This window comes from Oncorhynchus nerka, linkage group LG27, assembly GCF_034236695.1.
Source record: "Oncorhynchus nerka isolate Pitt River linkage group LG27, Oner_Uvic_2.0, whole genome shotgun sequence".
NCBI classification, from domain to species: Eukaryota; Metazoa; Chordata; class Actinopteri; order Salmoniformes; family Salmonidae; genus Oncorhynchus; species Oncorhynchus nerka.
Window position 1 is genome coordinate 21582042 of NC_088422.1, and position 24753 is coordinate 21606794.

Below are 24753 nucleotides of genomic sequence, written 5' to 3' on the forward strand. Positions count from 1 at the left end.
GTACCATGTATGGTTTATTGTTGGTAAGTGGGATTGTGTGTGTGTGACCTGGTAAGTGTGAGCGTGTCTAAGTGTGCGTGTGAGTGAGTGACCTGGTGAGGGGGTGTGTGTCTGACCTGGAGACTTTGCAGCGTGTCTCCATAAGGTCACTGTCGACGTCCAGCAGGTGTGCGTTGTTCCTCAGCTTCAGGGGGGAAGTTAGTCTCTTCAGTCTTAGCAGAGCCACACAGAACTGGGCTCCCATCTCCTCTAGCTCTCTGGTGCCTATCTGAAGACCCTGGACACACACACACAATCACTTACTGTACAAACATTATATAAACATACACAAGCATGCATGTTCAGTGCACACACATATTATTTTAGGGCTGTCCCTGACTAAAAAAAACTCTTGGTTGACCGAGAGTCTGTTCTTCCATTTTAAAATGTATATTTTCCATATATAGACACATCCTATGTGTTTTAAATCAAATGAAATATATGCACTGAACTTGTCAGATGCTTTCAGCGCACTCTTTGATTAAATAATTAAGACACAAATGACAATGACTGCAATTGATTTGATTGTACTGGGCCAGACGAAGACTTGCTGCACTGTGTAAAAAAGAAAAAAAGACAGTGAGTGACTGTGTGATTAGCACCCAATTGTCTCTGTCACCCCACTCAGATGTGTGGTATAAATTTGACTATTTGTGGAGATCAAGAACAAGAAGGTAAGGAGCAAGGTCTACCTGCATATTATGTGTGCCAAACAGGTGCTGTTAGATTAGAATATCAGTTTTCCAATGTAAACACTAAATCAATTATAAGCACGTTTTTTTGTGAAGCATTTAATCCAGCAAAGACTAAAAACTGGAACAGTTTGTTTACGCTAATTATTCAAGTGGCTTTATTATTTTATTTAAAAACTAAAATGCTTAATTGCATTTCAAATCATGAATGACTCATATGCTGTGAGATGACATGCACAAATGAATGATTGATACAGTACTGTAGCCTATAAAAAGTTGAAATATAGGCCGAAGTAAGTTACGGCATTAAGACTATACAGGATGTGGTCTTTGGCCTACAGCTCGATGGTGGTTATAAAAGGTTGCTATGCCAATCCTACCAATGATAATGACATTACTTATTAGTTTAATGATGATCATAAGAATAACAATAAGGAGATCAAGAAAAAGGAGGGTTATTATTTTTTAAATCAATTATAAATAATATCAAAGGCTGTTCTAACGGGGAAAAAAGTGTAACGCATTTATTACAGAATAGCGAAGATTAAAAACAGCCAAATTTGTTAAATTGTTGATCCGACATGTTGTGGTTGCGTGAGGCTTGGCACTCACGGAATCAGTAGGCTATTAAACAAACACTCAAGCAGGATCTGTCATATTTCTGTAGCTAGATATATACAGTAGGGATGATTTATAAAGCCAGGCACATTTAACAGTTCGGCTATTGATTATAGACCTAATAAAGTTGGGGTTTCTTCTCTCCTCACTTTTCCTAGACAATTAAGGCAAGGGCTGTTTTCTAACTCTGCTGCTGCCTCCACTGCATGGTTCTCAACACCAATATGCTGGTTAACCTTGCTATTGTAAACATAGCAACATGGTCTAGGAAAAGGCGCCAATTCAACAGCGCACCATTAACTAACGCGGGAGAAAGTGCATCTGTTATGAAATAATATTTTTTATTAGTGTTGCACCATTGTTCTTATGTAATATAACCATATACAATTTCAGTTGCACGTCTTAGAGTGATGGACTGTGCCATCCCTACGGCCTCCACGGTGGATTAGTCCACTCAGACAGGCGCCAATCAGACAGGTGTCTTGTACACCATTAATTATAATTTTTTGCTACTGCTCGACTTAAGAAATCTCGGTCGACCAACAGCCTATCGACCAAACAATCGACCAGTCCTCTAAATGAAGTCAGCGCTGTATTATTTACACTTAAAAACATCTCACACACACACACACACACGTCTGTCCCATGTGCAATCTCAAGTCTACAGTGGGCTTCCAGTAAAATGGTTGTGCTATGGAGCATTGTGATTCAGAGCAGAGGCAGGTAGCCGAGTGGTTAGAGCATTGGACCAGTAACCGGAAGGTTGCAAGATCAAATCCCCGAGCTGACAAGGTAAAAATCTTCCGTTCTGCCCCTGAACAAGGCAGTTAACCCACTGTTCCTTGGCCATCATTGAAAATAACAATTTGTTCTTAACTGACTTGCCAAGTTAAATAAATGTAAAAAATAAATAAAGAGGACACTGGCTTGGCACGAGCATTACAAATAGAATGTCAACAAAATGGGCTTCCTGCACATCTGTCCAAACAATTTCCCCATAAATACATAACCCAATCAGGAAGGATGAGAGAAAGGGACCGTACCAAACTGGCAACCCTAGCCTACCCCTGGGCTCTGCAGATGTTGACATTGACAACTCGAGGGCTAGGAGCTGCTAGAGGTTTCTGCACTCACTGACTGACAGGCAGAACATTGGTACACTCAATTGTGTTTTTTCTACCTTCCTAGTGGGGACCAAACAGTTGATTCCCATTCATAATCCAATTTTCCCTAACACTAATTGTAACCCCAAGCCTAAAATTGCCATTTTCCTTGTGGGGACAGGCGCATGTTTTACTAGCCTTGTGAGGACTTCTGGGGGACACAGGGACAGTAAAACCACACACACACAGTTCTGTCCTGTGTTTAGTGGATATGACATAATAAGCCCGATGATGCTGCTTTTAGTCACTGACAGTATGATTTACAGGACTATAGCTCCCCCTGCTGGTTGTTAGTCCACACACACCAGGCTGTATCGGCACACACACCCCCACCGCACCTTGTATTTGCCCTGGTCACAGCCGCAGAGTGTGCTTTCCATGGTGTAGCTGCGCTGGACTCCGATCTCCCTCCACACCACCACGCGGGCCGTGGCCTCCTTGGAGCGCTCCACCACAAAGCTACAGCTGGCCATGCTGAAGGCCGGTGCCATCTGGGACAGGATCTTAGGCAGAGTCTGAGGGACGGAGTACGGGGGAAGAGTTTGAGCTCAACACCCATAGACAATAGACAATGAGGGCATGCCTGTGGATGGATGTACGTGAGAGGATCTAAAAGAGAAACAGTCGGTGTGTGTGTGTGTCCACATTGTTTACAGGTTGCCTGATGTCTCCCTGTATGCAAATTATTTGAGAGATATTGTTGCTGAGTTGACCTGAGAAAAATTGTACAGCCATGAAAATTCCATGAAAAATGTGGAAAGCATATCCAGAGATTCCTTTTACAGGGATCACAGCTGTACTGATGTAATCTGTTCTGATTTATCATCAGGGTTTCATTGGCTAAATGCAAGTAATATGTTTCTGAGCCAGAGCCTTAATACATTAACGAACATAAGGGAAGATAGTGTGTGTGTGTGTGTAGGGCTGGCACAATTACCGAGCATTTGTGCGGTTGACTCCGTTTCTGTGGTGACATGGACTTTAACAAGGTGATGAAACTTTGTTGCTCCTTTCTGAAACAAGCAGCGTGTTGTAGCAGAGCATAGAAATATAATCAATAGAATGGGCTTGGAACCTCTAACCCTGAAAATTTGACTGGTAAAGTCATGGGTACACTCGCAATGGCTGCCTGGTATTGTGATGCAATCATTTCCATGGTAATGTAGAATGTTCATTAAAATTGTGATAACTGATGTGGCTCATGCAATGGAATGTATTTTTTGTAATGTCAGTTGAATCAACAAATCCCAACACATTAATGGGTACGCTCCCTGCTTTGCTCCTATGTACACTTGCAAAGGCCGCCAGTCCCACCCATTATGCAATCATTCACTTGAATGGGGACACCCGTTCTATTCCTTCTATTTCTATGGCAGCACATGCAGTCAGGACCGGAGGAGAAAATGCACCCTAAATGGTAATTACAGAGACCGCAGTTATTTGGCTGGCCAATTACTGTCATCCAAAATTCTATGACCGTCACAGCCCTAGGTGTGCGTGTGTGTGTGTATACTTGTGTGTGTGTGTTCTCACCCTATAACCAAGGTCTTCATGTAGCTCACAGGATGTAGCGCTGATGTTGGTCTCCCATACAGTCTCCTTCAAACTGCAACCGTACATAAACACGTTCTTCTTCCGGGAGTGACCGTGGTAGTCACAGAACACCTACATAGCAGAGGGAAGGAGAGGACTCAGACACACAGGGAAGGAGAGGACAGACACACAGGGAAGGAGAGGACAGACACACAGGGAAGGAGAAGACTCAGACACACAGGGAAGGGGAGGACAGACACACAGGGAAGGAGAAGACTCAGACACACAGGGAAGGAGAAGACTCAGACACACAGGGAAGGAGAGGACTCAGACACACAGGGAAGGAGAGGACTCAGACACACAGGGAAGGAGAAGACTCAGACACACAGGGAAGGAGAAGACTCAGACACACAGGGAAGGAGAAGACTCAGACACACAGGGAAGGAGAGGACTCAGACACACAGGGAAGGAGAGGACTCAGACACACAGGGAAGGAGAGGACTCAGACACACAGGGAAGGAGAGGACTCAGACACACAGGGAAGGAGAAGACTCAAGACACACAGGGAAGGAGAAGACTCAAGACACACAGGGAAGGAGAAGACTCAGACACACAGGGAAGGAGAAGACTCAGACACACAGGGAAGGAGAAGACTCAGACACACAGGGAAGGAGAAGACTCAGACACACAGGGAAGGAGAAGACTCAGACACACAGGGAAGGAGAAGACTCAGACACACAGGGAAGGAGAAGACTCAGACACACAGGGAAGGAGAAGACTCAGACACACAGGGAAGGAGAAGACTCAGACACACAGGGAAGGAGAAGACTCAGACACACAGGGAAGGAGAAGACTCAGACACACAGGGAAGGAGAGGACAGACACACAGGGAAGGAGAAGACTCAGACACACAGGGAAGGAGAGGACTCAGACACACAGGGAAGGAGAGGACTCAGACACACAGGGAAGGAGAGGACAGACACACAGGGAAGGAGAAGACAGACACACAGGGAAGGAGAGGATAGACACACAGGGAAGGAAAGGACAGACACACAGGGAAGGAGAGGATAGTCACACAGGGAAGGAAAGGACAGACACACAGGGAAGGAGAGGATAGACACACAGGGAAGGAAAGGACAGACACACAGGGAAGGAGAGGATAGACACACAGGGAATGAGAAGACAGACACACAGGGAAGGAGAAGACAGACACACAGGGAAGGAGAAGACAGACACACAGGGAAGGACACACAGGGAAGGAAGGATAGACACACAGGGAAGGAGAAGACAGACACACAGGGAAGGAGAAGACAGACACACAGGGAAGGAGAAGACAGACACACAGGGAAGGAGAGGATAGACACACAGGGAAGGAAAGGACAGACACACAGGGAAGGAGAGGATAGACACACAGGGAAGGAAAGTACAGACACACAGGGAAGGAGAGGATAGACACACAGGGAAGGGGACAGAGATTGTGAATGTATGAAGACAATCAAACTTCAGCAACCTGGCTTTCCTGCCATGACTGTTAGGGAAAGAGAAAAGGTTAAGGTAATGGCTAGGGAAAGGGTTAGCGTGACAGAGTTAGCCACGTGCGACCAGCGCTGTAAGGTTGTCGGGCTATGGCACATAAGGTGGGTACGGTAATCAACCGTGGGGCTCACCAATGGCGCCCTCTGGATGGCAGCGAGGTACTGCAGCAGGCTCTTAGTGTGGTAGATGGTAGGATGCAGCTCAGGACTGGGGTTCTGCCACTGTCGGTTCAGATCCTCCCCGCTCAGAGAACAACGGTGACTGGAGGGAGGGGCGGGAGAAATGGAATGAGAAAAAGAGAAGTTAATCAACTTGAGTTTGTGTGCGCACGTGTCTGCAATATAGTATTGGTTGTGTGTGTGTGTGCGCACATGTTCATACGTGCATTGTGTGTGTGTGTACACTTACTTGCCGTTGACCACTCCATCAGGGTTGAGCATGGGGACTATCTTGAAGATGTAGGCCTCCCTGAGACTGTGTGCCAGGGGGCTGCTACCCATCAGGAACTCCAGGGTGCCCTTCATCACCCAGCTGGCGTTGGTCTCCCCTGGGTGCACCCGCGATGACAGGAACACCAGCGGACGGTTCCCTGGACACACACACACAGTACATATAAACACACTCAGCAGCACACACACCCCCCAGAGAAGGAGGAGACAGTTATCTGACAGACAGTGATATCTTTAACTCAGTTCAGGTCAGTGTTCCTACCCCAGTAGTCAGTGGTCAGTCAGTACTCACTGAACTGGCAGATCTGGTCGTTGCTGGTGGACTCAGGCATGGCGGTGATGGTGAGGAGGGGGCAGCTATTTCCCCCCAGAGTCTCACACAGGACGTCTTCGCGCAGGTAGGTCTGAGGGGTCCTCAGCGCCTCCAGCTTCTGCAGGTGCATCTGGGCAGGAACACAGACGTATGCAGGAGAACCTTATAGTTGAAGACTCTTCTTTGAATCATAAAAGTGCATTGAAATGACTTAGGAACTGTGTACACGTTGGTTGGTGTGTGTCCAATTAGAGACACCAGTTGTTCCTCTCACTCAAACCCTTGTCATTGTTTTGTCTCATGTTGCACCTACCCCACATTATCCAGAAATATTCGTATCATGTTACTGAAAGTATTCAGAGTATTTTCAGATTTCGTTATCAACAAATGCGGCAAAAAGTACAGTAAATACACTGAAATAAAATAAAATAAAGGGAACACTAAAATAACACATCCTAGATCTGAATGAATGAAATATTCTTATTAAATACTTTTTTCTTTACATAGTTGAATGTGCTGACAACAAAATCACACAAAAATTATCAAATGGAAATCAAATTTATCAACCCATGGAGGTCTGGATTTGGAGTCACAATCAAAATTAAAAGTGGAAAACCACACTACAGGCTGATCCAACTTTGATGTAATGTCCTTAAAACAAGTCAAAATGAGGCTCAGTAGTGTGTGTGGCCTCCACATGCCTGTATGACCTCCCTACAACGCCTGGGCATGCTCCTGATGAGGTGGCGGATGGTCTCCTGAGGGATCTCCTCCCAGACCTGGACTAAAGCATCCGCCAACTCCTGGACAGTCTGTGGTGCAACGTGGCGTTGGTGGATGGAGCGAGACATGATGTCCCAGATGTGCTCAATTGGATTCAGGTCTGGGGAACGGGCGGGCCAGTCCATAGCATCAATGCCTTCCTCTTGCAGGAACTGCTGACACACTCCAGCCACATGAGGTCTAGCATTGACTTGCATTAGGAGGAACCCAGGGCCAACCGCACCAGCATATGGTCTCACAAAGGGTCTGAGGATCTCATCTCGGTACCTAATGGCAGTCAGGCTAACTCTGGCGAGCACACGGAGGGCTGTGCGGCCCCCCAAAGAAATGCCACCCCACACCATGACTGACCCACCGCCAAACCGGTCATGCTGGAGGAAGTTGCAGGCAGCAGAACATTCTCTACGGCGTCTCCAGAATGTCACGTCTGTCACATGTGCTCAGTGTGAACCTGCTTTCATCTGTGAAGAGCACAGGGCGCCAGTGGCGAATTTGCCAATCTTGGTGTTCTCTGGCAAATGCCAAACATCCTGCACGGTGTTGGGCTGTAAGCACAACCCCCACCTGTGGACGTCGGGCCCTCATACCACCCTCATTGAGTCTGTTTCTGACCGTTTGAGCAGACACATGCACATTTGTGGCCTGTTGGAGGTCATTTTGCAGGGCTCTGGCAGTGCTCCTCCTGCTCCTTCTTGCACAAAGGCGGAGGTAGCGGTCCTGCTGCTGGATTGTTGCCCTCCTACGGCCTCCTCCACGTCTCCTGATGTACTGGCCTGTCTCCTGGTAGCGCCTCCATGCTCTGGACACTACGCTGACAGACACAGCAAACCTTTCCGTAGCTCGCATTGATGTGCCATCCTGGATGAGCTGCACTACCTGAGTCATTTGGTTGGGTTGTAGACTCCGTCTCATGCTACCACTAGAGTGAAAGCACCGCCAGCATTCAAAAGTGACCAAAACATCAGCCAGGAAGCATAGGAACTGAGAAGTGGTCTGTGGCTATCACCTGCAGAACCACGCGTTTATTGGGGGTGTCTTGCTAATTGCCTATAATTTCCTCCTGTTGCCTATTGCATTTCCATAACAGCATGTGAAATTTATTGTCAATCAGTGTTGCTTCCTAAGTGGACAGTTTGATTTCACAGAAGTGTGATTGATTTGGAGTTACATTGTGTTGTTTAAGTGTTCCCTTTATTTTTTTGAGCAGTGTATAACATTCACATAAAATCAACAGTGTAATGTAGAGATTCAGTCTTTTATTCTCCAGGCCATCCATTGGTGAGCTGAAGCGGAAGGGCAGCTGGGTCATGCAGCAAGACAATGATCCAAAGCAAGTCTTACATCAGAATGGCTGAAAAGCAACAAATGTAAACTTTTGGAAAATGTCCATACCTAAAACCAATGGAGATGTGGCAGGACCTGAAATGAGCAGTTTATGCTTGAAACCCACAAATGTCGTGGAGTTACAGAAGTTCTGCATGGAGGACTGGGACAACATTCCTCCACAGTGATGTGAGAGTGATCAACAACTATAGGAAGTGTTTGTTGCAGTTATTGTAGCTAAAGGTGGCAAAACCTGTGTTACTGAAAGGGGGCAGAGTAGAGTAGGTGTAGTGGTATACAGTACCTTTAGAGTAGAGTCGGTGTAGTGGTATACAGTACCTTTAGAGTAGAGTCGGTGTAGTGGTATACAGTACCTTTAGAGTAGAGTCGGTGTAGTGGTATACAGTACCTTTAGAGTAGAGTAGGTGTAGTGGTATACAGTACCTTTAGAGTAGAGTCGGTGTAGTGGTATACAGTACCTTTAGAGTAGAGTCGGTGTAGTGGTATACAGTACCTTTAGAGTAGAGTAGGTGTAGTGGTATACAGTACCTTTAGAGTAGAGTAGGTGTAGTGGTATACAGTACCTTTAGAGTAGAGTCGGTGTAGTGGTATACAGTACCTTTAGAGTAGAGTCGGTGTAGTGGTATACAGTACCTTTAGAGTAGAGTAGGTGTAGTGGTATACAGTACCTTTAGAGTAGAGTCGGTGTAGTGGTATACAGTACCTTTAGAGTAGAGTAGGTGTAGTGGTATACAGTACCTTTAGAGTAGAGTAGGTGTAGTGGTATACAGTACCTTTAGAGTAGAGTCGGTGTAGTGGTATACAGTACCTTTAGAGTAGAGTAGGTGTAGTGGTATACAGTACCTTTAGAGTAGAGTCGGTGTAGTGGTATACAGTACCTTTAGAGTAGAGTAGGTGTAGTGGTATACAGTACCTTTAGAGTAGAGTAGGTGTAGTGGTATACAGTACCTTTAGAGTAGAGTCGGTGTAGTGGTATACAGTACCTTTAGAGTAGAGTAGGTGTAGTGGTATACAGTACCTTTAGAGTAGAGTCGGTGTAGTGGTATACAGTACCTTTAGAGTAGAGTCGGTGTAGTGGTATACAGTACCTTTAGAGTAGAGTAGGTGTAGTGGTATACAGTACCTTTAGAGTAGAGTCGGTGTAGTGGTATACAGTACCTTTAGAGTAGAGTAGGTGTAGTGGTATACAGTACCTTTAGAGTAGAGTCGGTGTAGTGGTATACAGTACCTTTAGAGTAGAGTCGGTGTAGTGGTATACAGTACCTTTAGAGTAGAGTAGGTGTAGTGGTATACAGTACCTTTAGAGTAGAGTCGGTGTAGTGGTATACAGTACCTTTAGAGTAGAGTCGGTGTAGTGGTATACAGTACCTTTAGAGTAGAGTAGGTGTAGTGGTATACAGTACCTTTAGAGTAGAGTAGGTGTAGTGGTATACAGTACCTTTGAAGTAGAGTAGGTGTAGTGGTATACAGTACCTTTAGAGTAGAGTAGGTGTAGTGGTATACAGTACCTTTAGAGTAGTGTAGGTGTAGTGGTATACAGTACCTTTAGAGTAGGTGTAGTGGTATACAGTACCTTTAGAGTAGGTGTAGGTGTAGTGGTATACAGTACCTTTAGAGTTAGAGTACCAGTAGGTGTAGTGGTATACAGTACCTTTAGTAGTAGGTGTAGGTGTAGTGGTATACAGTACCTTTAGAGTAGTGTAGGTGTAGTGGTATACAGTACCTTTAGAGTAGGTGTAGTGGTATACAGTACCTTTAGAGTAGTATACAGTACCTTTAGGTGTAGTGGTATACAGTACCTTTAGAGTACAGTAGGTGTAGTGGTATACAGTACCTTTAGAGTAGAGTAGGTGTAAGGGTATACAGTACCTTTAGAGTAGTGTAGGTGTAGTGGTATACAGTACCTTTAGAGTAGGTGTAGTGGTATACAATACCTTTAGAGTAGAGTAGGTATAGTGGTATACAGTACCTTTAGAGTAGGTGTAGGTGTAGTGGTATACAGTACCTTTAGAGTAGAGTAGGTATAGTGGTATACAGTACCTTTAGAGTAGGTGTAAGGGTATACAGTACCTTTAGAGTAGAGTAGGTGTAGTGGTATACAGTACCTTTAGAGTAGAGTAGGTGTAAGGGTATACAGTACCTTTAGAGTAGAGCAGGTGTAGTGGTATACAGTACCTTTAGAGTAGAGTAGGTGTAAGGGTATACAGTACCTTTAGAGTAGAGTAGGTGTAAGGGTATACAGTACCTTTAGAGTAGAGTAGGTGTAGTGGTATACAGTACCTTTAGAGTAGAGTAGGTGTAGTGGTATACAGTACCTTTAGAGTAGAGTAGGTGTAGTGGTATACAGTACCTTTAGAGTAGGTGTAAGGGTATACAGTACCTTTAGAGTAGAGTAGGTGTAGTGGTATACAGTACCTTTAGAGTAGAGCAGGTGTAGTGGTATACAGTACCTTTAGAGTAGAGTAGGTGTAGTGGTATACAGTACCTTTAGAGTAGTGTAGGTGTAGTGGTATACAGTACCTTTAGAGTAGGCGTAAGGGTATACAGTACCTTTAGAGTAGAGTAGGTGTAGTGGTATACAGTACCTTTAGAGTAGAGTAGGTGTAAGGGTATACAGTACCTTTAGAGTAGAGTAGGTGTAGTGGTATACAGTACCTTTAGAGTAGAGTAGGTATAGTGGTATACAGTACCTTTAGAGTAGTGTAGGTGTAGTGGTATACAGTACCTTTAGAGTAGAGTCGGTGTAGTGGTATACAGTACCTTTAGAGTAGAGTCGGTGTAGTGGTATACAGTACCTTTAGAGTAGAGTAGGTGTAGTGGTATACAGTACCTTTAGAGTAGAGTCGGTGTAGTGGTATACAGTACCTTTAGAGTAGAGTCGGTGTAGTGGTATACAGTACCTTTAGAGTAGAGTAGGTGTAGTGGTATACAGTACCTTTAGAGTAGAGTAGGTGTAGTGGTATACAGTACCTTTGAAGTAGAGTAGGTGTAGTGGTATACAGTACCTTTAGAGTAGAGTAGGTGTAGTGGTATACAGTACCTTTAGAGTAGTGTAGGTGTAGTGGTATACAGTACCTTTAGAGTAGGTGTAGTGGTATACAGTACCTTTAGAGTAGGTGTAGGTGTAGTGGTATACAGTACCTTTAGAGTACAGTAGGTGTAGTGGTATACAGTACCTTTAGAGTAGGTGTAGGTGTAGTGGTATACAGTACCTTTAGAGTAGTGTAGGTGTAGTGGTATACAGTACCTTTAGAGTAGGTGTAGTGGTATACAGTACCTTTAGAGTAGGTGTAGGTGTAGTGGTATACAGTACCTTTAGAGTACAGTAGGTGTAGTGGTATACAGTACCTTTAGAGTAGAGCAGGTGTAGTGGTATACAGTACCTTTAGAGTAGAGTAGGTGTAAGGGTATACAGTACCTTTAGAGTAGAGTAGGTGTAGTGGTATACAGTACCTTTAAAGTAGAGTATGTGTAGTGGTATACAGTACCTTTAGAGTAGTGTAGGTGTAGTGGTATACAGTACCTTTAGAGTAGAGTAGGTGTAAGGGTATACAGTACCTTTAGAGTAGTGTAGGTGTAGTGGTATACAGTACCTTTAGAGTAGGTGTAGTGGTATACAATACCTTTAGAGTAGAGTAGGTATAGTGGTATACAGTACCTTTAGAGTAGGTGTAGGTGTAGTGGTATACAGTACCTTTAGAGTAGAGTAGGTATAGTGGTATACAGTACCTTTAGAGTAGGTGTAAGGGTATACAGTACCTTTAGAGTAGAGTAGGTGTAGTGGTATACAGTACCTTTAGAGTAGAGTAGGTGTAAGGGTATACAGTACCTTTAGAGTAGAGCAGGTGTAGTGGTATACAGTACCTTTAGAGTAGAGTAGGTGTAAGGGTATACAGTACCTTTAGAGTAGAGTAGGTGTAGTGGTATACAGTACCTTTAGAGTAGAGTAGGTGTAGTGGTATACAGTACCTTTAGAGTAGAGTCGGTGTAGTGGTATACAGTACCTTTAGAGTAGAGTAGGTGTAGTGGTATACAGTACCTTTAGAGTAGAGTAGGTGTAGTGGTATACAGTACCTTTAGAGTAGAGTCGGTGTAGTGGTATACAGTACCTTTAGAGTAGAGTAGGTGTAGTGGTATACAGTACCTTTAGAGTAGAGTCGGTGTAGTGGTATACAGTACCTTTAGAGTAGAGTAGGTGTAGTGGTATACAGTACCTTTAGAGTAGAGTAGGTGTAGTGGTATACAGTACCTTTAGAGTAGAGTCGGTGTAGTGGTATACAGTACCTTTAGAGTAGAGTAGGTGTAGTGGTATACAGTACCTTTAGAGTAGAGTCGGTGTAGTGGTATACAGTACCTTTAGAGTAGAGTAGGTGTAGTGGTATACAGTACCTTTAGAGTAGAGTCGGTGTAGTGGTATACAGTACCTTTAGAGTAGAGTCGGTGTAGTGGTATACAGTACCTTTAGAGTAGAGTAGGTGTAGTGGTATACAGTACCTTTAGAGTAGAGTCGGTGTAGTGGTATACAGTACCTTTAGAGTAGAGTAGGTGTAGTGGTATACAGTACCTTTAGAGTAGAGTCGGTGTAGTGGTATACAGTACCTTTAGAGTAGAGTCGGTGTAGTGGTATACAGTACCTTTAGAGTAGAGTAGGTGTAGTGGTATACAGTACCTTTAGAGTAGAGTAGGTGTAGTGGTATACAGTACCTTTAGAGTAGAGTCGGTGTAGTGGTATACAGTACCTTTAGAGTAGAGTCGGTGTAGTGGTATACAGTACCTTTAGAGTAGAGTAGGTGTAGTGGTATACAGTACCTTTAGAGTAGAGTCGGTGTAGTGGTATACAGTACCTTTAGAGTAGAGTAGGTGTAAGGGTATACAGTACCTTTAGAGTAGTGTAGGTGTAGTGGTATACAGTACCTTTAGAGTAGGTGTAGTGGTATACAATACCTTTAGAGTAGAGTAGGTATAGTGGTATACAGTACCTTTAGAGTAGGTGTAGGTGTAGTGGTATACAGTACCTTTAGAGTAGAGTAGGTATAGTGGTATACAGTACCTTTAGAGTAGGTGTAAGGGTATACAGTACCTTTAGAGTAGAGTAGGTGTAGTGGTATACAGTACCTTTAGAGTAGAGTAGGTGTAAGGGTATACAGTACCTTTAGAGTAGAGCAGGTGTAGTGGTATACAGTACCTTTAGAGTAGAGTAGGTGTAAGGGTATACAGTACCTTTAGAGTAGAGTAGGTGTAAGGGTATACAGTACCTTTAGAGTAGAGTAGGTGTAGTGGTATACAGTACCTTTAGAGTAGAGTAGGTGTAGTGGTATACAGTACCTTTAGAGTAGAGTAGGTGTAGTGGTATACAGTACCTTTAGAGTAGAGTAGGTGTAGTGGTATACAGTACCTTTAGAGTAGGTGTAGTGGTATACAGTACCTTTAGAGTAGAGTAGGTGTAGTGGTATACAGTACCTTTAGAGTAGAGCAGGTGTAGTGGTATACAGTACCTTTAGAGTAGAGTAGGTGTAGTGGTATACAGTACCTTTAGAGTAGTGTAGGTGTAGTGGTATACAGTACCTTTAGAGTAGAGTAGGTGTAGTGGTATACAGTACCTTTAGAGTAGTGTAGGTGTAGTGGTATACAGTACCTTTAGAGTAGAGCAGGTGTAGTGGTATACAGTACCTTTAGAGTAGGTGTAGTGGTATACAGTACCTTTAGAGTAGAGTAGGTATAGTGGTATACAGTACCTTTAGAGTAGTGTAGGTGTAGTGGTATACAGTACCTTTAGAGTAGAGCAGGTGTAGTGGTATACAGTACCTTTAGAGTAGAGTAGGTGTAGTGGTATACAGTACCTTTAGAGTAGTGTAGGTGTAGTGGTATACAGTACCTTTAGAGTAGAGTAGGTGTAGTGGTATACAGTACCTTTAGAGTAGAGTAGGTGTAGTGGTATACAGTACCTTTAGAGTAGTGTAGGTGTAGTGGTATACAGTACATTTAGAGTAGTGTAGGTGTAGTGGTATACAGTACCTTTAGAGTAGGTGTAGTGGTATACAGTACCTTTAGAGTAGAGTCGGTGTAGTGGTATACAGTACCTTTAGAGTAGAGTAGGTGTAGTGGTATACAGTACCTTTAGAGTAGAGTCGGTGTAGTGGTATACAGTACCTTTAGAGTAGAGTAGGTGTAAGGGTATACAGTACCTTTAGAGTAGTGTAGGTGTAGTGGTATACAGTACCTTTAGAGTAGGTGTAGTGGTATACAATACCTTTAGAGTAGAGTAGGTATAGTGGTATACAGTACCTTTAGAGTAGGTGTAGGTGTAGTGGTATACAGTACCTTTAGAGTAGAGTAGGTATAGTGGTATACAGTACCTTTAGAGTAGGTGTAAGGGTATACAGTACCTTTAGAGTAGAGTAGGTGTAGTGGTATACAGTACCTTTAGAGTAGAGTAGGTGTAAGGGTATACAGTACCTTTAGAGTAGAGCAGGTGTAGTGGTATACAGTACCTTTAGAGTAGAGTAGGTGTAAGGGTATACAGTACCTTTAGAGTAGAGTAGGTGTAAGGGTATACAGTACCTTTAGAGTAGAGTAGGTGTAGTGGTATACAGTACCTTTAGAGTAGAGTAGGTGTAGTGGTATACAGTACCTTTAGAGTAGAGTAGGTGTAGTGGTATACAGTACCTTTAGAGTAGAGTAGGTGTAGTGGTATACAGTACCTTTAGAGTAGGTGTAAGGGTATACAGTACCTTTAGAGTAGAGTAGGTGTAGTGGTATACAGTACCTTTAGAGTAGAGCAGGTGTAGTGGTATACAGTACCTTTAGAGTAGAGTAGGTATAGTGGTATACAGTACCTTTAGAGTAGTGTAGGTGTAGTGGTATACAGTACCTTTAGAGTAGAGTAGGTGTAGTGGTATACAGTACCTTTAGAGTAGTGTAGGTGTAGTGGTATACAGTACCTTTAGAGTAGTGTAGGTGTAGTGGTATACAGTACCTTTAGAGTAGAGTAGGTGTAGTGGTATACAGTACCTTTAGAGTAGTGTAGGTGTAGTGGTATACAGTACATTTAGAGTAGTGTAGGTGTAGTGGTATACAGTACCTTTAGAGTAGGCGTAAGGGTATACAGTACCTTTAGAGTAGAGTAGGTGTAGTGGTATACAGTACCTTTAGAGTAGAGTAGGTGTAAGGGTATACAGTACCTTTAGAGTAGAGTAGGTGTAGTGGTATACAGTACCTTTAGAGTAGAGTAGGTATAGTGGTATACAGTACCTTTAGAGTAGTGTAGGTGTAGTGGTATACAGTACCTTTAGAGTAGAGTAGGTGTAGTGGTATACAGTACCTTTAGAGTAGAGTACCTTTAGAGTAGAGTAGGTGTAGTGGTATACAGTACCTTTAGAGTAGAGTAGGTGTAGTGGTATACAGTACCTTTAGAGTAGAGTAGGTGTAGTGGTATACAGTACCTTTAGAGTAGAGTCGGTGTAGTGGTATACAGTACCTTTAGAGTAGAGTAGGTGTAGTGGTATACAGTACCTTTAGAGTAGAGTAGGTGTAGTGGTATACAGTACCTTTAGAGTAGAGTCGGTGTAGTGGTATACAGTACCTTTAGAGTAGAGTAGGTGTAGTGGTATACAGTACCTTTAGAGTAGAGTAGGTGTAGTGGTATACAGTACCTTTAGAGTAGAGTCGGTGTAGTGGTATACAGTACCTTTAGAGTAGAGTAGGTGTAGTGGTATACAGTACCTTTAGAGTAGAGTCGGTGTAGTGGTATACAGTACCTTTAGAGTAGAGTAGGTGTAGTGGTATACAGTACCTTTAGAGTAGAGTCGGTGTAGTGGTATACAGTACCTTTAGAGTAGAGTCGGTGTAGTGGTATACAGTACCTTTAGAGTAGAGTAGGTGTAGTGGTATACAGTACCTTTAGAGTAGAGTCGGTGTAGTGGTATACAGTACCTTTAGAGTAGAGTAGGTGTAGTGGTATACAGTACCTTTAGAGTAGAGTCGGTGTAGTGGTATACAGTACCTTTAGAGTAGAGTCGGTGTAGTGGTATACAGTACCTTTAGAGTAGAGTAGGTGTAGTGGTATACAGTACCTTTAGAGTAGAGTAGGTGTAGTGGTATACAGTACCTTTAGAGTAGAGTCGGTGTAGTGGTATACAGTACCTTTAGAGTAGAGTCGGTGTAGTGGTATACAGTACCTTTAGAGTAGAGTAGGTGTAGTGGTATACAGTACCTTTAAAGTAGAGTAGGTGTAGTGGTATACAGTACCTTTAGAGTAGAGTCGGTGTAGTGGTATACAGTACCTTTAGAGTAGAGTAGGTGTAGTGGTATACAGTACCTTTAGAGTAGAGTCGGTGTAGTGGTATACAGTACCTTTAGAGTAGAGTCGGTGTAGTGGTATACAGTACCTTTAGAGTAGAGTAGGTGTAGTGGTATACAGTACCTTTAGAGTAGAGTCGGTGTAGTGGTATACAGTACCTTTAGAGTAGAGTCGGTGTAGTGGTATACAGTACCTTTAGAGTAGAGTAGGTGTAGTGGTATACAGTACCTTTAGAGTAGAGTAGGTGTAGTGGTATACAGTACCTTTGAAGTAGAGTAGGTGTAGTGGTATACAGTACCTTTAGAGTAGAGTAGGTGTAGTGGTATACAGTACCTTTAGAGTAGTGTAGGTGTAGTGGTATACAGTACCTTTAGAGTAGGTGTAGTGGTATACAGTACCTTTAGAGTAGGTGTAGGTGTAGTGGTATACAGTACCTTTAGAGTACAGTAGGTGTAGTGGTATACAGTACCTTTAGAGTAGAGTAGGTGTAGTGGTATACAGTACCTTTAGAGTAGTGTAGGTGTAGTGGTATACAGTACCTTTAGAGTAGGTGTAGTGGTATACAGTACCTTTAGAGTAGGTGTAGGTGTAGTGGTATACAGTACCTTTAGAGTACAGTAGGTGTAGTGGTATACAGTACCTTTAGAGTAGGTGTAAGGGTATACAGTACCTTTAGAGTAGAGTAGGTGTAGTGGTATACAGTACCTTTAGAGTAGTGTAGGTGTAGTGGTATACAGTACCTTTAGAGTAGGTGTAGTGGTATACAGTACCTTTAGAGTAGGTGTAGGTGTAGTGGTATACAGTACCTTTAGAGTACAGTAGGTGTAGTGGTATACAGTACCTTTAGAGTAGAGCAGGTGTAGTGGTATACAGTACCTTTAGAGTAGAGTAGGTGTAAGGGTATACAGTACCTTTAGAGTAGAGTAGGTGTAGTGGTATACAGTACCTTTAAAGTAGAGTATGTGTAGTGGTATACAGTACCTTTAGAGTAGTGTAGGTGTAGTGGTATACAGTACCTTTAGAGTAGAGTAGGTGTAAGGGTATACAGTACCTTTAGAGTAGTGTAGGTGTAGTGGTATACAGTACCTTTAGAGTAGGTGTAGTGGTATACAATACCTTTAGAGTAGAGTAGGTATAGTGGTATACAGTACCTTTAGAGTAGGTGTAGTGGTATACAGTACCTTTAGAGTAGAGTAGGTATAGTGGTATACAGTACCTTTAGAGTAGGTGTAAGGGTATACAGTACCTTTAGAGTAGAGTAGGTGTAGTGGTATACAGTACCTTTAGAGTAGAGTAGGTGTAAGGGTATACAGTACCTTTAGAGTAGAGTAGGTGTAGTGGTATACAGTACCTTTAGAGTAGAGTAGGTGTAGTGGTATACAGTACCTTTAGAGTAGAGTAGGTGTAGTGGTATACAGTACCTTTAGAGTAGGTGTAAGGGTATACAGTACCTTTAGAGTAGAGTAGGTGTGGTGGTATACAGTACCTTTAGAGTAGAGCAGGTGTAGTGGTATACAGTACCTTTAGAGTAGAGTAGGTGTAGTGGTATACAGTACCTTTAGAGTAGTGTAGGTGTAGTGGTATACAGTACCTTTAGAGTAGAGTAGGTGTAGTGGTATACAGTACCTTTAGAGTAGTGTAGGTGTAGTGGTATACAGTACCTTTAGAGTAGTGTAGGTGTAGTGGTATACAGTACCTTTAGAGTAGAGTAGGTGTAGTGGTATACAGTACCTTTAGAGTAGTGTAGGTGTAGTGGTATACAGTACATTTAGAGTAGTGTAGGTGTAGTGGTATACAGTACCTTTAGAGTAGGCGTAAGGGTATACAGTACCTTTAGAGTAGAGTAGGTGTAGTGGTATACAGTACCTTTAGAGTAGAGTAGGTGTAAGGGTATACAGTACCTTTAGAGTAGAGTAGGTGTAGTGGTATACAGTACCTTTAGAGTAGAGTAGGTATAGTGGTATACAGTACCTTTAGAGTAGTGTAGGTGTAGTGGTATACAGTACCTTTAGAGTAGAGTAGGTATAGTGGTATACAGTACCTTTAGAGTAGGTGTAAGGGTATACAGTACCTTTAGAGTAGAGTAGGTGTAGTGGTATCTAGTACCTTTAGAGTCGAGTAGGTGTAAGGGTATACGGTACCTTTAGAGTAGAGTAGGTGTAAGGGTATACAGTACCTTTAGAGTAGAGTAGGTGTAGTGGTATACAGTACCTTTAGAGTAGAGTAGGTGTAGTGGTATACAGTACCTTTAGAGTAGAGTAGGTGTAGTGGTATACAGTACCTTTAGAGTAGAGTAGGTGTAGTGGTATACAGTACCTTTAGAGTAGAGTAGGTGTAGTGGTATACAGTACCTTTAGAGTAGGTGTAAGGGTATACAGTACCTTTAGAGTAGAGTAGGTGTAGTGATATACAGTACCTTTAGAGTAGAGTAGGTGTAGTGGTATACAGTACCTTTAGAGTAGTGTAGGTGTAGTGGTATACAGTACCTTTAGAGTAGAGTAGGTGTAGTGGTATACAGTACCTTTAGAGTAGTGTAGGTGTAGTGGTATACAGTACATTTAGAGTAGTGTAGGTGTAGTGGTATACAGTACCTTTAGAGTAGGCGTAAGGGTATACAGTACCTTTAGAGTAGAGTAGGTGTAGTGGTATACAGTACCTTTAGAGTAGAGTAGGTGTAGTGGTATACAGTACCTTTAGAGTAGTGTAGGTGTAGTGGTATACAGTACCTTTAGAGTAGAGTAGGTGTAGTGGTATACAGTACCTTTAGAGTCGAGTAGGTGTAAGGGTATACAGTACCTTTAGAGTAGAGTAGGTGTAGTGGTATACAGTACCTTTAGAGTAGAGTAGGTGTAGTGGTATACAGTACCTTTAGAGTAGAGTAGGTGTAGTGGTATACAGTACCTTTAGAGTAGAGTAGGTGTAGTGGTATACAGTACCTTTAGAGTAGGTGTAAGGGTATACAGTACCTTTAGAGTAGAGTAGGTGTAGTGGTATACAGTACCTTTAGAGTAGAGCAGGTGTAGTGGTATACAGTACCTTTAGAGTAGAGTAGGTGTAGTGGTATACAGTACCTTTAGAGTAGTGTAGGTGTAGTGGTATACAGTACCTTTAGAGTAGAGTAGGTGTAGTGGTATACAGTACCTTTAGAGTAGTGTAGGTGTAGTGGTATACAGTACATTTAGAGTAGTGTAGGTGTAGTGGTATACAGTACCTTTAGAGTAGGCGTAAGGGTATACAGTACCTTTAGAGTAGAGTAGGTGTAGTGGTATACAGTACCTTTAGAGTAGAGTAGGTGTAGTGGTATACAGTACCTTTAGAGTCGAGTAGGTGTAAGGGTATACAGTACCTTTAGAGTAGAGTAGGTGTAGTGGTATACAGTACCTTTAGAGTCGAGTAGGTGTAAGGGTATACAGTACCTTTAGAGTAGAGTAGGTGTAAGGGTATACAGTACCTTTAGAGTAGAGTAGGTGTAGTGGTATACAGTACCTTTAGAGTAGAGTAGGTGTAGTGGTATACAGTACCTTTAGAGTAGGTGTAAGGGTATACAGTACCTTTAGAGTAGAGTAGGTGTAGTGGTATACAGTACCTTTAGAGTAGAGCAGGTGTAGTGGTATACAGTACCTTTAGAGTAGAGTAGGTGTAGTGGTATACAGTACCTTTAGAGTAGTGTAGGTGTAGTGGTATACAGTACCTTTAGAGTAGAGTAGGTGTAGTGGTATACAGTACCTTTAGAGTAGAGTAGGTGTAGTGGTATACAGTACCTTTAGAGTAGAGTAGGTGTAAGGGTATACAGTACCTTTAGAGTAGAGTAGGTGTAAGGGTAGTGGTAAGCGAAGTAGCAGACATCGTCTTTGTGGTTGAAGGTCATGCTGAAGGTCATGGTGTAGTAGGACTTCCCCTTCTGACCACCTGCTGCTATCGAGCTCCTAGAGAAGTGGTTTCTAGGTAAAAGGATGTTGAGAAGTTCACAAAAGCTTGATACAATAACATACAGAAACACATTCACATGACACCAGTATCTACGGAAGTGACCAACAAGTAACCTATTTCATGGCCCTGTTCAAATACTTAACTACAAAATGCACCCTTCCTTCCTCGCTTCCTTGAGGTAAGCACAGACCTAAACTAGCAACAAAAAAAAACATCCTCTCACTGTCAACTGCGTTTATTTTCAGCAAACTTAACATGTGTAAATATTTGTATGAACATAACAAGATTCAACAACTGAGACATAAACTGAACAAGTTCCACAGACATGTGATTAACAGAAATCGAATAATGTGTCCCTGAACAAAGGGGGGTCAAAATCAAAAGTAACAGTAAGTATCTGGTGTGGCCACCAGCTGCATTAAGTACTGCAGTGCATCTCCTCCTCATGGACAGCACCAGAATTGCCAGTTCTTGCTGTGAGATGTTACCCTACTCTTACACCAAGGCACCTGCAAGCCCCCAGACATTTCTGGGGGGAATGGCCCTAGCCCTCACCCTCCAATCCAACAGGTCCCAGACGTGCTCAATGGAATTGAGATCCGGCATTGTCATGCTGGAGGGTCATGTCAGGATGAGCCTGCAGGAAGGGTAACACATGAGGGAGGATGATGTCTTCCCTGTAACACAAAGCGTTGAGATTGCCTGCAATGACAACAAGCTCAGTCCGATGATGCTGTGACACACCTCCCCAGACCATGACGGACCCTCCACCCCCAAATCGATCCCGCTCCAGAGTACAGGCCTCTGTGTAACGCTCATTCCTTTGACGATAAACGCGGATCCGACCATCATCCCTGGTGAGACAAAACCGTGACTCGTCATTGAAGAGTACTTATTGCCAGTCCTGTCTGGTCCAATGACGGTGGGTTTGTGCCCATAGGCGATGTTGCCGGAGATGTCTGGTGAGGACCTGCCTTACTACAGGCCTACAAGCCCTCAGTCCAGCCTCCCTCAGCCTATTGCGGACAGTCTGAGCACTGATGAAGGGATTGTGCGTTCCTGGTGTAACTCGGGCAGTTGTTGTTGCCATCCTGTACCTGTCCCGCAGGTGTGATGTTCGGATATACCGAACCTGTGCAGGTGTTGTTACACGTGGTCTGCCACTGCGAGGACGATCAGCTGTCCGTCCTGTCTCCCTGTAGCACCGTCGCATCCTGTACCTGTCCCGCAGGGGTGATGTTCGGATGTACCGATCCTGTGCAGGTGTTGTTACACGTGGTCTGCCACTGCGAGGACGATCAGCTGTCCGTCCTGTCTCCCTGTAGCACCGTCTTAGGCATTTCACAGTACGAACATTGCAATTTATTGCCCTGGCCACAGCTGCAGTCCTCATGCCTCCTTGCAGCATGCCTAAGGCATGTTCACGCAGATGAGCAGGGAATCTGGGCATCTTTCAGGGTTTTTCAGAGTCAGTAGAAAGGCCTCTTTAGTGTCCTTAGTTTACATAACTGTGACCTTAATTGCCTACTGTCTGTAAGCTGTTAGTGTCTTAACGACCTTCCACAGGAGCATGTTCATTAATTGTTTATGGTTCATTGAACAAGCATGGGAAACAGTGTTTAAACCTTTTACAATGAAGATCTGTGAAGTTATTTGGATTTTTACGAATGATCTTTGAAAGACTGGGTCCTGAAAAAGGGACGTTTCTTTTTTTGCTGAGTTTATAAGTGAAAGCAAAGTTACAACCCTATTACTTTCACCACACTAATCAATTTAGATCTGGGGTTACTTCAAGGTACAGGTCGGAAGGATGCATTTCTAAAGTATTGGAACGGGGCTCATTTCTCCTGACAGGTACACTACTTGTCCGGTGGGCTGTGTGATTACTGCCTCTGCTGGCGGGGTGAGGGAGGACAGTCACACCTACTTGTAGTAACATATGTCCGTTCCGGTGCGAACCCAACGGGGCCTGCCGCTAATGGCCTCCTGTACAGAGTACATCAGAACCTGCATACCTGAAGACAGTACCAAGGAGATGTTAATACCATACACACAGAAAACTGAACTAGCATTTCTTTCGAAACACAGAAGCTTTGCCAAACATCATTGACTAAATAATGCAACAAAAATGACCAAGTCAGTGAGTCAGTCAGTCACTTACCGTAGTTGAACTGGCTGTTTGACTTTTCACAGTTGATGATGTTGAAGCGATAGGGGGCTCCCACGCGCATGCCGCTCACCTCAAAGTAGAACCACTGGTGGTAGTGGTTACTGTTGATGTCGGAGTTTAGGACCAGGTCGTACTCAAACCTGGAACACACACAGATCACATCAGCTCAACCTTGACGCAAACCAAATGACCCAGACATGTGGGCAAAGACCATTGAATACAACAACTACTACTTTTTAAAACATTTAATTAACTCTTTACAGTTGTGGGAATTGGCCTATATGGACAGGGCAAAATTAAGAAATATGAGAAGCATATGCATAACCATGGTAGCAATTGAAAAGGAACAGTTTGGAGACCGTAGAAAAATGATTAGACCAAAGGTGAGTATCAACAACAACAGTTCACCTGACAAGACTGAATCCAAATATCACACGGTTGATTTTATGTGCATTTCACATTTACTGTACTTTACCGCATTTGTTGATAACGAAATCTGAAAATACTCTGGATACATTCAGTAACATGATAAGAATATTTCTGGATAATGTGGGTTAGGTGCAACATGAGACAAAACAATGACAAGGGTTTAAGTGAGCGGAGTAACTTGTGTCTCCAAGTGGACACACACTTCTCCAACGTGTACACAGTTCTGCACTTATGACTGAAAGAGTCTTCAACTATACGGTACTATTATTATTTGTAGCTCTGCTAGATATACCATTGAGGAACTCGAGCAAGCACACTTGTAGTTGTTTTGAACACAACCCTACATCCCAACCGTCACACAATTACTGTGGTTGTTGACGCAATCCAAAACACTATACAAATCCTGGTCAGGTGGGCATGATTTGAAAGCTAGTTCTATCGACCCCTTCCTGTGTTTGCAAACATTGCCACAAGTTAGTGGCAGAACAAGGGGAAGTTCTTATAGAATGCCAGCAAAAAAGCCTCCATTTACATGTTGAATTATAAATGGGATTTTAAGGCTTGTATGAATGTCCTGCTTAATATAATGTTTGCGTCATCATCGCAAATCATCTGCATTATACTTAAAAAACATTTAAACTTCAAGCAGTAAAATGGCTCTTTGGCTAGCTTTTGCTACAGCCTATATCAATGAGGGTTAGCATTCTAGCTAACAACTGCAGCATCCAAAATTGTTATTTTGCAAAGACCACAAACAAATATAATCTAAGTGACTGTTCAAGCAAGAATTAAAACATCACTGTAAGCATATGAGAAACCCCAAAAAGTGATTTAGTTTAGAAGTAATAAAAACATAGATCTAGGCGATGTTGAATGGGCGCAGCTGGCGATGGCTTTTTCTTACAGCCTCCAAGAGTCACGGGTATCTGTACCTGACGTCAGCGGGTTGTGTACTGGAAAAGGGTCTATTGCCAACATGACTAGCTAAATTACAAAATACGATATTACAGTTTTAGGCTTTCGCAAGGTAATTCAGAGAAACAGATCATTTTAGTGTGAATAGAAAGGAGTCATGTTTAAATGATCTAAATGTTGAAAGTGCGTGTGCGACGGAAAGAAACAAAATGGTGTAGTTTCAGGCCATGTGGCGGAAAGTGATGCGGGCTGGAGATGGGGGTGTGAGCAGGTGGATCTGGGAAGAGGTGATATTGGGGATGCTTATGTACATCTGTATGTTGTCGTTTGTATGTGGATGCTTTGAATTGTAAAAAATGAGCACACCCAAAAAAGAAAGGAGTCCTGAGTGCATTCAGGTGTGTGTGTCGCAGCAAATCTTCTTCACAATAAAAAACATAAACTCATTCTGTTCAGAACAACCCAGTGTATGACGGCATGTTGTCTTGTAACTGTACATCAAACATAAACTCATTCTGTTCAGAACAACCCAGTGTATGA

The 24753-nt window shown here is 43.2% G+C and overlaps 1 protein-coding gene across 6 annotated transcripts in view; it reads right to left on the reverse strand.

The window, feature by feature from the left end:
- LOC115111171 (ATP/GTP binding carboxypeptidase 1) overlaps positions 1-24753 on the reverse strand; it is a 61434-nt gene that overhangs the window by 8385 nt on the left and 28296 nt on the right. For 5 of the 6 annotated variants that reach the window (XM_065011445.1, XM_065011447.1, XM_065011450.1 and 2 more), the window contains 9 exons: positions 22861-23009; positions 22627-22714; positions 20566-20710; positions 6323-6473; positions 5990-6170; positions 5713-5842; positions 4046-4177; positions 2851-3027; positions 117-277 (listed from right to left, as the gene is read on the reverse strand). In XM_065011445.1, the coding sequence (XP_064867517.1) occupies positions 117-277; positions 2851-3027; positions 4046-4177; positions 5713-5842; positions 5990-6170; positions 6323-6473; positions 20566-20710; positions 22627-22714; positions 22861-23009 (1314 nt within the window). Of the gene's footprint in view, positions 1-116; positions 278-2850; positions 3028-3449; positions 3526-4045; positions 4178-5712; positions 5843-5989; positions 6171-6322; positions 6474-20565; positions 20711-22626; positions 22715-22860; positions 23010-24753 lie in introns of those variants that run through there. The other variant, XM_065011449.1, reaches the window with a different exon arrangement.